The 14,961-nt window shown below is 44.1% G+C and overlaps 1 protein-coding gene across 1 annotated transcript in view; it reads left to right on the top strand.

The window, feature by feature from the left end:
* The window catches only part of ramp1 (receptor activity modifying protein 1), a 103,606-nt gene extending 94,721 nt beyond the window's left edge, over nucleotides 1–8,885 (top strand). The window contains exon 3 of the mRNA XM_055871387.1: nucleotides 7,728–8,885. Coding sequence (XP_055727362.1) covers nucleotides 7,728–7,983 — 256 coding nt within the window. The 3' untranslated portion in view covers nucleotides 7,984–8,885. The remainder of the gene's footprint in view (nucleotides 1–7,727) is intronic.
* The last annotated feature ends 6,076 nt before the right edge of the window (nucleotides 8,886–14,961 follow it).

The raw sequence follows: 14,961 nt of genomic DNA, 5'->3' as shown, positions 1-14,961 counted from the left end.
GTATCCGTTTTCAAAAACCACACTATATCTAACTCACTGAGTTAGCCTTGGCAGGTTTAGAGGTGAAAAAACACTTTTGCAAAGGTTAGTAGCGTATATCACAAAGCACACGTAATCTCATAAACCTAGAACCAAAATATTGCGTAATGTTGGGAGAGACTAAGGTCTAGATTCAATCCGTAGCATGGAAGATCTGCGTTATAGCGCAATTAAAATGTAATGGTAACTTCCGTTTGAGCTGGCACACTGTATGCAGCGTTTAATGTGAATGCAGTCTCTGCTAACGTGGGAACATTGCCTTTAAATTCCAATCATCCTATAGCGCAGATGAATCTAGGCCTTAACTAGATGTTTGTTGTGATATTTCTGACAAAACTAACATGCTCAGCTTGCTCTGAGTGAAACATCCAACATATTTAAACAGATTCAACAGAAAACTTAAATTAAGACAGATAGTAAAATGTCTGTCTTATTGTGACCTTTGAACGGAGGCCCGAGCCATGACCCATGTATTTTCTGCAGTTAAACTCTCACTGGGGATAATATCTTTCCACTGATGTGAGAGAAGAAATGACATTACATGGATCCGAGCTCTGCTACACAGCAGCATTCTTGTCTTTATTGCATGATCTGCCTGGCAGCATAATAGCCTCGTCATCCACAACACAAATATGAATATCCCAAAGGTATTTAGGAACACACTGGCCCATGATGACATAAACACAACAAAGTGGATGCTATGTCGCTCATCGAAGGCTGGTTCCAAGTACTCTCTAACATCCTAGTTTACTTTCTTATTTCAGGAAATAAGAAAATCTCCTTTCTTTTTTTCATCCAAGCAGAAAACCAGAGAAAGGCATCAGGAGAATGTGTTGTAATACAATACAATGCACCAGTTGGCTTCTCACTGCAGCAACAACAAATAAAAGGGCTCCAATTTGCTTCACGCTTTGTTTGCCTCAGACTCCCACATGAGTTGTGTTTGTTCCTATTTGTTTCCAGTCAATGGAGCAAACAAACCCTAAACAAACTAAGCTCTTTCTCTAGCTTGTCAATTACCATCTCTCTGTATCATCCTCTGTTACAGAAACAAAGCTTTCAAAGTCATTCATTTGGAACATGTATGTAATGTCATGGGATGACATAATGGGTTCAGGAAACAAGTGATCTCTGGAGTTGAAAGATCTCTTTCAGTTGTTCAACATTCAGTTTTCAACAGCAAATATCAGCAGCACAGTCAGATATATGGCACTCCAAATCTCTGAGATTACAATCTTTCTGATGCCTGTTTAATAAAGATATTGAATGATGAATTGGCAGAGTCTGACATTGTATCTCAAAGTCTCAACCTTTACACTGCTGATTCAATATGTAACTATATGGCTTTGTCATGAGGGTTGATGGGGGGGATGAGGAAAATCAGCTCTCAAGACATTATCCAGAGCAAGGTCTTCAGTAAATGTCACAGAGCCACTCACCCATTGATATGACTTACAAGGGGTTGCCCTCCTGCCCTTTTTAAATGTGGCGTCATGTCATTTCAAGTGGGCAGCTAGCATGTGACAGGTTCAGAAGAAGGGCGTGTAACAGTTCTGTATGCCAGCCTGGTCTCATAAACCAGACACAACATAGTACATTTAAATCCGGGACACTCGAATTAGTATGATATGTTACATTTGGTATGGTTACATAAAACAGAAGGTTACTTAAGGCAAAAACAAAAGTAGGGTGGTTGGTTGGGGTGGATGGGTATATGTAAAACAACAACTTCCACAACTACATACTACTTTTTAGCTACTACTTAGCATGTTAGCTAAACCTTCCCCTAACCTTAACCTAACCCCTAACCCTAGTCCCATAGTTGTGGAAAGTAGGGGTGCTGAAGCACCCCTTGAAAAATCTGAATAAATACAAAATCTGAATAATTGTAAAAACATTTTCTTTTTTTTTTTACAAAAGTAGTGCACTGGGCCTAGTAGAGGAAAGATGTAGACGTCTGTAGGGCAGGCCCAAAAAATATTTTGGCATCTCTGCTTTGGCAAAAAAAATTGTTTTATAATTAAGAACAGTATCTTGCAGGATTCAATAGTTAGAATTGTAAGAGTTGTTGCCCCGTCACTTTCTCTGCGATTGTCATTCTATTTGAATCCAGAAAGAGTAAAACTCTGTCCTCAAACATTTATATCAAAAGTTCCAAAGTTATGGGAAAAGACACAAAACATCAACATAAAATAAAATACTTTTCTTGATCGAATAACAAGAAAAACAACCACTTTTTGTGCAGTATTGATTTACCATCCTTCAAATCACAATGTAAATGTGCATTACTGTATCGTACATAGGCTGGTCATCTAGGTTAGTACCTGTAGACTTTCCATCACCATGAAGAACAATGCACAATACAGTAATTGAGTACATTGAGACAGCAAGTGGTTGGTGAGGATGTGGCTCAGTTGGTAGAGCGTGGCACTTGCGATGCTAGGGTTGTTGGTTCGATTCCCACGGGGACCAGTATGAAAATGTACGCACTCAAAATGTTGCACTGGATAAAAGTATCTACTAAAATGGAAAAGGAATGAATAAACCATTTCAATTTGTATTTATTTATTTTACCTTTATTTAACTAGGCAAGTCATTTAAGAACAATTTCTTATTTTCAATGATGGCCTAGGAACAGTGGGTTAACTGCCTTGTTCAGGGGCAGAATGACAGATTTTTACCTTGTCAGCTCGGGCATTCGATCTAGCAACCTTTCGGTTACTGGCCCAACGCTCTGACCACTAGGCTACCTGGCGCCCCACATAGAAATAAGTTGCACTAGCAACTGGAAAACATATCAAGCAAGTATTTTATATTCCACAAGCATTATCAGATTAACTGTTTTGTATTACTAGCCCTGTATTAGCGGACCAATATAGGCGTCTGTAACACTGGGCCTTTACTAGCCCTGTATTAGCAGACCAATATAGATGTCTTCAGCGCACAATTTCTTCTTCTTCTCTGCACCCCCCCCCCCCCACCCCCCCAGTCTGCCAAAAAAATCGCAGCACCCCCACCCTCAAAGCACTTCCCGCGGCTATGGCTTACCTTAACCCTAACCCCTAACCCTAATGGTTGCCACCTAGCTAACATTAGCCTTAGCCACCCAGCTAACGTTAGCCTTAGCCACCTAGCTAACGTTAGCTACAACACATTTTTATTCGTAACAAATAAGTTTAGCAAATTCATAACATACTGTATCATTGAAATTGTAATTCGTAACATATCATACCAAATGGATGATGGACCTCTACAGATTAATACATACCATACGAAACATAACATATCATACTAATTGGAGCGTCTCGGATTGACATTTACTATGTTACGTCTACCCCTGAGTCCAGGTTGCAGCGGCTTCTGTACATCGAGGAAGGTTAGGGAACTTTTGACCACCTGCTGGTTTATAACGCACTTTTAAGTGCAAGGTGCCATTCTTTTTGTCCTTGAATGGGAACTGGGTGATCGGAGCGGAGGCAGTGAAATGTTAGCTAACCGTTTATAGCAAGCAATGTGAACACTAGGTACTGCTTTGTAGCGTGAGTCTTGTTTCGTGCATACATGGTGTATGTGTGACTGTGTGTGTGTGTGTGTCTGTGTGTGTGTGTGTCTGTCTGTCTGTGTGTGTCTTGCCCTCAGTCAGTCTGTCAACAGCTTCCAAGGCCTCTCATGTTGCAGTATGAAAAGTAAACAGTAAAGAGTACATCGAAGAGGACAGTATGTGAGAGGGAAAGGAGGGGGTGGATTTAAACTGACATGTTCCCTGGAAGAGCAGGAAGAAGGGGGTGGATTTACACTGACATGTTCCCTGGAAGAGCAGGAAGGAGAGGGATCTCTAGAAATAATATAAGGGGAATAACACTAGCCACTGTTCTCTTCTGATGCGATATATAACTATAAGGACCCTTTTTATAATTTTTTTATTTAACCTTTATTTAACCAGGTAGGCCAGTTGAGAGTAAGTTCTCATTTACAACTGCGACCTGGCCAAGATAAAGCAAAGCAGTGCGACACAAACAACAACACAGAGTTACACATGGAATAAACAAGCGTACAGTCAATAACACAATAGAAAAAAGAAAGTCTATATACAGTGTGTGCAAAATGGCGTGAGGAGGTAAAGCAATAAATAGGCCATAGTAGCAAGTAATTACAATAACTACCACACCTTCTGCATATACAAACCCCCACTACACATAGTTCAGCAGGTCACATAGCTAAACTGTATTAGAAGAGCCAGAGTATATATACTCCACATTAGGTCATGTAAAGAAGATAAGATCATACAGAAGAAATGATTACAGGTATATATATGTGTGTGAGTTCAGACAAGATAAGTTAATACTGACAAGGGAAGATACAACCTCCTGTGTGTGTTGAGACAAGACACTTTAGCGGAGCTCTTGAAATTGTGCCATATCTGGGTTATTATAAATCTCTTAGTTCTCAGTACTGAATAGGTTCCAGTTAGCAGGGGTGCCCTTGCCTTAGCCAATGAAGCATCACCATAGGCCCTTAGGGGGAAATGTTTTGGAGAAACGTACAGGGAGAGAAAAGGGACTGTCTAGGAACGATTAATTTCCTCCGAGGATGAAATGTTGCAGATGATGTGACTTTGGCAAGCGTGTTCTTCAATAAAGCAGCTGTAATATAAAGGTATTAAATCCTGTCATGTCAATAAATTGGTCATGCCGTACATCTGTCGTGGATAAATGTGTGAGCAGAGAATAGGGGTTTGCTCATATTTCTATTCTTGCTGAGAGATCTAATTTTACACTGTGTTCTCCTACACAGCATATCAACTATTTCTCTCTTCTCTTTCCTCTCTTTTTCATTCTTTCTTTCTCATCTCTCTCTCCCTCTTTCCTCTCCCTCTTCCTATTTCCTCTCTCTTCTGTTCATAATGATCATGATGCATGATTATAATGTCTGTCTGCCTTGGAAGATGAGCCAGATGGTCTGCCTTTTACCCTGTGTATCACTCTCCCACTGGGGGATCGGGTAAACTGAGACAGACATTACCCCTTGGTTGTGTTAGGGGAAACCTGTGGATTATAAAAAAGGTCCTAGCTATGCCAGGCATGCCACACCAGGGAGGATGTGGGTAGAAATAGTAGGCCATATGGAGGGCATGCTCTGAGGAGAGGGGTGAGAGCTCTTGTTCAGGAGGAGGGGAGGGTGGATGTGTGTCTCTGTGTGTGTGTATTTCACTCTCTATCTGTCCTCTGTCATTACCAGGGGTCATTACTCTCAATCATGGCAGGCCTATACACACTAGGGAGCACACTCACACGCAGAGAGCTGTAAGAGGGAAAATATTGATTTGCACACGACGGTTGATTGCACCATTAGTGTGTGTACTCCGTTTGTGTATTTGATTTTCAAAGTCTCTTCCCTAACTTCAAATGAACATTGCCTACAGTACGTTCCATTAAGGCAATCCAGGTAGATGTTAGAGGGCCCTTTTATTGAAGAATGTGTTTGTTTCATATGATTGTGTTTAGCTTCTTCGTGTTTTGGGGTTGCTTTTCAATGTATTGATGTGTATATAGATATGTATAGTGTAATTGATGTGTATATAGATATACAGTTGAAGTCGGAAGTTTACATACACCTTATACATTTAAACCCAAATACATTTAAACTCAGTTTTTCACAATTCCTGACATTTAATCCTAGTAAAAATTCCCTGCCTTAGGTCAGTTAAGATCACCACTTTATTTTAAGAATGTGAAATGTCAGAATAATAGTAGAGAGAAGGATTTATTTCAGCTATTATTTATTTATTGGCCCATTCCTCCTGGTGTAATCAAGTCAGGTTTGTAGGCCTCCTTGCTCGCTCACGCTTTTTCAGTTCTGCCAACAAATGTTCTATAGGTTTGAGGTCAGGGCTTTGTGATGGCCACTCCAATACCTTGACTTTGTTGTCCTTAAGCCATTTTGCTACAACTTTGGAAGTATGCTTGGGGTCATTGTCCATTTGGAAGACCCATTTGTGACCAAGCTTTAACTTCCTGACTGATGTCTTGAGATGTTGCTTCAATATATCCACATAATTTCCATGATGCCATCTATTTTGTGAAGTGCACCAGTCCCTCCGACAGAAAAGCACCCTCACAACATGATGCTGCCACCCCCGTGCTTCACGGTTGGGATGGTGTTCTTTGGCTTGCAAGCCTCCCCCTTTATCCTCCAAATATAACAATGGTCACTATGCTCAAACAGTTATATTTTTGTTTCATCAGACCAGAGGACATCCTCCAAAAAGTACGATCTTTGTCCCCATGTGCAGTTGCAAACCGTAGTCTGGCTTTTTTATGGTGGTTTTGGAGCAGTGGCATCATGAGGAAGGGAAATTATGTGAATATATTGAAGCCACATCTCAAGACATCAGTCAGGAAGTTAAAGCTTGGTCGCAAATGGGTCTTCTAAATGAACAATGACTCCAAGCATACTTCCAAAGTTGTGGCAGGACCACAAAGTCAAGGTATTGGAGTGGCCATCACAAAGCCCTGACCTCAATCCTATAGAAAATTTGTGGGTAGAACTGAAAAAGCGTGAGCGAGCAAGGAGGTTAACAAACCTGACTCAGTTACACCAGCTCTGTCAGGAGGAATGGGCCAAAATTCACCCAACTTATTGTGGGAAGCTTGTGGAAGGCTACCCAAAACGTTTGACCCAAGTTAAACAATTTAAAGGCAATGCTACCAAATACTAATTGAGTGTATGTAAACTTCTGACCCACTGGGAATGTGATGAAAGAAATAAAAGCTGAAATAAATAATTCTCTCTACTATTATTCTGACATTTTACATTCTTAAAATAAAGTTGTGGGCCTCCCGGGTGGCGCAGTGGTCTAGGGCACTGCATCGCAGCGCTAGCTGCGCCACCAGAGTCTCTGGGTTCGCGCCCAGGCTCTGTCGCAGCCGGCCGCGACCGGGAGGTCCGTAAATGTATTTGGCTAAGGTGTATGTAAACGTCCGACTTCAACTGTATAGTGTAATTGATGTGTATATAGATATGTATAGTGTAATTGATGTGCATATAGATATGTATAGTGTAATTGATGTGTATATAGATATGTATAGTGTAGTTGATGTGTATATAGATATGTATAGTGTAGTTGATGTGTATATAGATATGTATAGTGTAATTGATGTGTATATAGATATGTATAGTGTAGTTGATGTGTATATAGATATGTATAGTGTAGTTGATGTGTATATAGATATGTATAGTGTAATTGATGTGTATATAGAAATGTATAGTGTAGTTGATGTGTATATAGATATGTTTAGTGTAGTTGATGTGTATATAGATATGTATAGTGTAATTGATGTGTATATAGATATGTATAGTGTAGTTGATGTGTATATAGATATGTATAGTGTAGTTGATGTGTATATAATTGTTGTTTATTGATGTGTTCTGTTCTTCTGCTCTTGGTCTCAGCATGACTCCCTGCTTAATTAAATAAAAGGTTAAATAAAAATTACACTGTAGGTCATGAAACTTGTGTTCAATTTAAAAAACACACTTTGGAGCCCCATTAAGAACCCCAAACTGTCCTAAATGTCTATTCAAAGGTGTAGGCTATTATTTACCCTCATTGTGATATACGGTATATAAACCTTGTCTGCATTCCATTAATGTGACCTCCCACTGTTCCTTTCCGTCTCTTCCTACAGACCTTACGGTGAGCTCACCAACTGCACCTACCTGATCGCTCTGAAGATGGACTGTTTCTGGCCCAACCGGCTGGTGGACGAGTTCTTCATCCGCATCCACAAGCAATACTTCCACGATTGCTCCCTGTCGGGGCGGCTGCTGCGTGATCCGCCCAACCGTATCCTTGGGCCGTTCATCGTGGTGCCCATCCTTGTCACATTGCTCATGACTGCCCTAGTGGTGTGGAGGAGCAAGCGCAGTGAAGGCATGGTGTAGCCAGGCCCAACCTCCAGGCCACCAGCCAGGGAGAAGAGGTCTAGAGGAGGCCCCCTTCACCTCCACCTCCACCCATGACAGACTCAGATACACATAACACTGCTGCTACCTACTACAGAACAGACATCATGGACCAGGTGAGGGACTGGGAGGACTATCTAAGCCTGTCTCAAGGATAACATTATAGAGCATCACTGGTCCTATCACTCTGTTTGATAGGAGACCGAGCTAGAGGCACAGGAAATAGGAAAGTACACGGACTACAAGATGAGAGTTCATATAACTACAGTAATTATACCCTGCAGGCGGACTGGTTTAAAAATGGAAGAGTGATTCCATTGCCCTTTATCTACTAAATCCAATCTGGCTGGAGAATCACAAGCTGTTTGCCATGAAGGACAGATGGTGTCTGATTGGTTTGAAGGACTTCCTGGACACATTAGGTAATTTCCTGTGCAGTGAGTTGAGACACTTTGGCACAGCTCCTGGAGTGGACTTCTTACAGTCAGTCACTGATTGGTTGACATAAAGCATCGTCCTATCATCTCTGTGCTTTATGGATGCTGTCTGTGCACTCTATACTCTCCTCATAAACACTGTCTGGACCCAACACCCTGTTCCTGTCCTTGCCCCTGCCCGTCAGAACCAACAGATTTCTACACTCACCCTTCAAGTCCTTACTTTGTGTACTGAGCCAAAGTACCTGTCAGTAACCAAAATAATAAAAAAATATTAAAATCAAATTTGTCCATGAATAGAAAGTGAATATGAAAAAGAGAATATTATTTTATTTTGTGATGTGTGCGAGACTGAGGTACAACATACTGTGCAAATGATGGATTAATAGCCTACTGTTGGTATTTCATAATGACTGTGTTCAATAAACTTGGATTAAAAACAAAGACGTGACATTGTGTATCGGGTGCTTTGTAACGGTGGTTTGGTGGGTATGACTTTTATCTTCGTAGTTACAAGGCTTAAGGCTAGTCGATTGTTTTGTAAGTTACTGACAAACTGTCGTGTCTGTGTAACATCTGCGTTTATTGGGTCTTTAGTAAGGCTAATGCTGTCATCACCAGATAGGCACATTGCCTTTAAGAGCAGAGCATCCTGCTAATGGCATTTTCTGACGTACTCTTCATCTTATTAGTACTGAGAGGCAAAGCGTCTGTGTGTCTGGCTGCCTTACAAATTGCCTTTATATTACTATGGCTGAGACACGGTCTTGCGGGCTACAAGATCTGAGCTCCCAATGCCTCCAAGTAGATACCTGCTTACTCTTCACAGGGCAATGGAAAACTATATAAAAAAAATTCTCTCTCTGTGTGTGTGTCTCTCTCTCTCTCTCTCTCTCTCTCTCTCTCTCTCTCAAAGCACCTGTATTGCTTTAAGAGATATTATAAACCTTCGTGGTGCTCTACTCAGACCCTGTATTAAAACTCTCCCCTTCATTATGAGTCTAGTCTGGCTCCCGTGTAGAACCCAGTGTACTCTGGGAAACGCAGTTTAAAGACCTCCCAGAGGATAACTGACTGTTAGTCGTTGGGGATCCAATGAGACCGTTAGTGAATTCTTTAAGGCATTAAATATAGAGGGCATATTTAGCTAATTATAATTTTATGGTGCTTTAATCTAGTCTGGGTACCAGTCTGTTTAGCTATCATTCCACTCCTTGCCACTCTGTGTCGTATGCCAAAGAGATTGGCAAATGTCACGGGAAATTAAAATGAAACCATCTTACTGATCTGAGAACGAATGGTTTCCTCCATATTCCTGTTTTTGTTTGAGGCTGAAGACAGCAGCACCTCTTAAAAAGGAATACAAGTCTGAGACAGGCTATTTAAATCCTAGTTTTCCTTTGCCTACTAGACAACAGCTATATTCAAGCCCAGTAGAGTAAATAGAGAAGAAGAAGCCGATATGACCTCAGTCTCTCCATACAAATAAAAGGCTCCATCTGCTCTCAGTCCGATGCACAAGCATTGGATGTCCATTCTGCAATACTCTGCGCTTCGACATGCCATGTATTTAAGGGCAGGGCTGGCCAGGGTTAGTTAGTCATGCCTTAGCTGTATTAAACGTGGCCGGTTCTCATGCAATTGATGAGATAACCATAAAACATGACAATTACCAGCAAATCAATAAAACAAAGAAAGCTTGAAGAAGGGACTATACCAAAGCCTGTGGGTTGGGATTTTATGTTGGTGGAGTACATTTAATTACATCACAGAGTGTAGGCAGAGTTAAACAGTGTCTCGTGTGACAGAGCTGGTACAGAGCTGACAGGGATGTGGGATTTCAATGTGCTTGATTTTCCCTGCCTGTGGCATGTTCCTGTGTCCCCCACATGAGTTTGCAACTGGGGTAAACCTCCATCTCTCTCCTCTCCCTCTCCTCTCCCTTCTCCAGAACAGAGCATAGCGGAACAGAATAGAACAGAGAAGAAAAGAACACAAGACCAGAGCAGAAGAACAGAGCAGAAGAACCGAGCAGAAGAACAGAGCAGAACAGAAGAACAGAACAGAGCAGAGTAGAACAGAGCAGAGCTGAACAGAGCAGAATAGAACAGAATAGAACAGAGCAGATTAGAATAGAACAGAGCAGAATAGAACAGAATAGAACAGAGCAGAATAGAACAGAGCAGAATAGAACAGAACAGAGCAGAGCAGAATAGAACAGAGCAGAAGAACCGAGCAGAGGAACAGAGCAGAACAGAAGAACAGAATAGAGCAGAGTAGAACAGAGCAGAGCTGAACAGAGCAGAATAGAACAGAGCAGATTAGAATAGAACAGAGCAGATTAGAATAGAACAGAGCAGAATAGAACAGAGCAGAGCAGAATAGAACAGAGCAGAACAGAACAGAGCAGAACAGAGACCATAAGATAATCCTAATGAAAGTGCTGCTCACTGTGACTGAAAAAGCTGAGATGGCACTTACACATTCATACATACTTTCACTCATGCTCTGATGCATACTGTAGGCACGCACGCACACACACACACAAACACACACACACACACACACACACACACACACACACACACACACACACACACACACACACACACACACACACACACACACACACACACACACACACACACACACACACACACACACACACACACACACACACACACACACACACACACACACACACATATATACACACACACACACACACTATACCATATTGGGTTAAATAGAATATGCCTCAGAGAGACTGAGAAAAAAGTAGTCTGCCGTGTTTTGGTCTACTTTCTGGGATATATTCTATTCTCTCACAGGAGCACCTCAGGGAAATTTTGTTCATGACAGAAATATGCCAGAGCCTCACGGGAGACGAAGACAAATTGGATTCTGCCACACAGACTGAACACTGAGTGAGAATAAACTGATATAATGTGATGAAAGACAGACATCTGTAAATTATATTACAGACATTTTATCCACTTTGTGACGACCCAGAGGGCCTAGTGCCCTCCTCTCTACAGAAACATCTCCCCTTGTCAGGTCTTCCTTGATGTGTCACGGCTATTGTCGTTAGTTCGCTCACACTGAACCGATTCTGAAATCTTTATGAAAGAATAGGGGGGCAATAGAACATATGGTGGTAACCTATGTCCACACTACCACATTACAAAACCTTATCATGAAGGGACAATATTACCCATTCTGATCACAACTGCAAGATTCTGTCAATACACACTTTTCACCTCGGGAGGGACAGTGTTTGACCATTCACGCTTCAACATGCTCTATCAGACGTTCAGTTGGTTATCTATAGTAACTCCTTCTGGACTTATTCAGACTGATACAGCACGGTGTCACGCCCAGGCCATAGAGAGGCTTTTATTCTCTATTTTGGTTAGGCCAGGGTGTGACTAGGGTGGGCATTCTAGTTTCTTTATTTCTATGTTTCTATTTCTTTGTGTTTGTCCGGGTGTGGTTCTCAATCAGAGGCAGCTGTCTATCGTTGTCTCTGATTGAGAACCATACTTAGGTATCCCTTTTTTCCACCTGTCTTTGTGGGAAGTTGACTTTGTTTAGGGCACATAGCCTTTAGATTCATGGTTTGTTTTTGTAGTGTTTATTGTTTTGTTCGGCGTCATTTTGATTAAATAAAGAAAATGTACGCTCACCACGCTGGTCCTCTCCTTTCAACAGCCGTGACAGAACTTCCCACCACCAACAATGGACCAAGCAGCGTGGTAAGGAGAAGCAGCGTGTCCAGAATTCCTGGACTTGGGAGGAGATCCTGGACGGTAAGGGACCCTGGAGGCAGGCTGGGGAGTATCGCCGTCCACAGGAGGAACTGGAGGCAGCAAGAGCAGAGCGGCAGCGTTACGAAGGGACTCAGCTAGCAAGAAAGCCTGAGAGGCAGCTCCCCAATTTTTTTTTCTGTGTCTCCGGTGCGTCTGCACAGCCCAGTGCGTCCTGTGCCTGCGCCCCGCATCTGCAGGGTGAAAGTAACCATCCAACCAGCACGGGTTGTGCAGGCTCCTAGCTCGAGACCTCCAGTGCGCCTCCACAGCCCAGTGTATTCGGTGCCTCTGCCTAGGACAGGGCCTCCTGTATGTCTCTCCAGCCTGGTGAGTCCTGTTCCTGCGCCTAGAACTAATCCTCCCATATGTCTCCCCAGCCTGGTGAGCCCTGTGGCAGCTCAACGTACCAGACTGCCCATACGTCTCCTCCCTCCAGTGATGATCCATGGCACAAAGCCTCCAGTGATGATCCATGGCACGAAGCCTCCAGTGATGATCCATGGCACGAAGCCTCCAGTGATGATCCATGGCACGAAGCCTCCAGTGATGATCCATGGCACGAAGCCTCCAGTGATGATCCATGGCACGAAACCTCCAGTGATGATCCATGGCAAGAAGCCTCCAGTGATGATCCATTGCACGAAGCCTCCAGTGATGATCCATGGCAAGAAGCCTCCAGTGATGATCCATGGCACGAAGCCTCCAGTGATGATCCATGGCACGAAGCCTCCAGTGATGATCCATGGCAAGAAGCCTCCAGTGATGATCCATGGCACGAAGCCTCCAGTGATGATCCATGGCACGAAGCATCCAGTGATGATCCATGGCACGAAGCCTCCAGTGATGACCCATGGCAAGAAGCCTCCAGTGATGATCCATGGCACGTAGCCTCCAGTGAGGAGTCATGGAACGAAGGCCTCCAGTCCGGAGCCTCCAGCGAAGGTCTCCAGTCCGGAGCCTCCAGCGACAGCCTCCAGTCCGGAGCCTCCAGCGACGTTCTCCAGTCCGGAGCCTCCAGCGATGTTCTCCAGTCCGGAGCCTCCAGCGACGTTCTCCAGTCCGGAGCCTCCAGCGACGTTCTCCAGTCCGGAGCCTCCAGCGACGGCCTCCAGTCCGGCCCGTCCAGCGACGGCCTTCAGTCCGGAGCCTCCAGCGACGGCCTTCAGTCCGGGGCCCGCAACGAGGGTGCCCAGTCCGGGGCCCGCTACGAGGGTCCCCAGTCCGGGGCCCGCTACGAGGGTCCCCAGTACGGGGCCCGCTACGAGGGTACCCAGTCCGGGGTCGGCGGCGAGGGTCCCCGCACCAGAGGCGCCACCAAAGTGGGGGGAGCCAGAGGCGGGTCTACGTCCCGCACCAGAGCCGCCACCGTAAAGGAAGCCCACCCGAACCCTCCCCTTTAGATTCAGGTTTTGCGGTCGGAGTCCACACCTTGGGGGGGGGGGGGGGGGGGGGGGGGGGTACTGTCACGCCCTGGCCATAGAAAGGCTTTTATTCTCTATTTTGGTTAGGCCAGGGTGTGACTAGGGTGGGCTTTCTAGTTTCTTTATTTCTATGTTTTCTATTTCTTTGTTTTTGGCCGGGTGTGGTTCTCAATCAGAGGCGGTTGTCTATCGTTATCTCTGATTGAGAACCATACTTAGGTATCCCTTTTTTCCACCTGTCTTTGTGGGAAGTTGACTTTGTTTAGGGCACATAGCCTTTGAGCTTCACGGTTTGTTTTTGTAGTGTTTATTGTTTTGTTCGGTGTCATTTTTTATTTTTTATTTTTATTTTTGAAATTAATTTTACCCCCTTTTCTCCCCAATTTTCGTAGTATCCAATCGCTAGTTATTACTATCTTGTCTCATCGCTACAACCCCCGTACGGCCTCGGGAGAGACGAATGTCGAAAGCCATGCGTCCTCCGAAGCACAACCCAACCAAGCCGCACTGCTTCTTAACACAGCGCGCCTCCAACCCGGAAGCCAGCCGCACCAATGTGTCGGAGGAAACACCGTGTATCTGGCCCCCTTGGTTAGCGCGCACTGCGCCCGGCCCGCCACAGGAGTCGCTGGAGCGCTATGAGACAAGGATATCCCTACCGGTCAAACCCTCCCTAACACGCTATGCCAATTGTGCGTCGCCCCACGGACCTCCCGGTCGCGGCCGGCTGCGACAGAGCCTGGGCGCGAACCCAGAGACTCTGGTGGCGCAGCTAGCACTGCGATGCAGTGCCCTAGACCACTGTTCAGTGTCATTTTGATTAAATAAAGAAAATGTACGCTCACTACGCTGCACCTTGGTCCTCTCCTTCCAACAGCCGTGACACACGGCAGATCCAGGCTGACCTCTTTTATGGCAGGAGGCCCAAGCGTAGATCTATAAAGGACACATTGTCTACTTTACACTGCTGGATCTGGTTGTTCTAGCAACAGCGATACACATATCTATCTTGTTGTTGTGTAACCTCAGCAAGCGCCGCAGTTTTTGTCTTTATCTCAGCGTCATGTCTTGTTATGGCTGCTGTTTCTCTCCTCTGGAAAGAACAATCTTGTACAGTGTATTAACTGTAACTGGCCCATGGTGACAAGCAGCATGTGTTCAACAGTCAAAACACACTACAGTCCATGACATCACAAAGATGACAGACACAATCAGAATCAATAAAATGACAGAAAGTGGAATCTCCTTGCTAATGATCCAAGGAGTTAATGCTAATGATCCCAAAGCTCT

Source organism: Salvelinus fontinalis, chromosome 19 (assembly GCF_029448725.1).
Source record: "Salvelinus fontinalis isolate EN_2023a chromosome 19, ASM2944872v1, whole genome shotgun sequence".
In the NCBI taxonomy this organism is placed as follows: domain Eukaryota; kingdom Metazoa; phylum Chordata; class Actinopteri; order Salmoniformes; family Salmonidae; genus Salvelinus; species Salvelinus fontinalis.
This window is presented reverse-complemented; position numbering and strand designations above follow the sequence as displayed.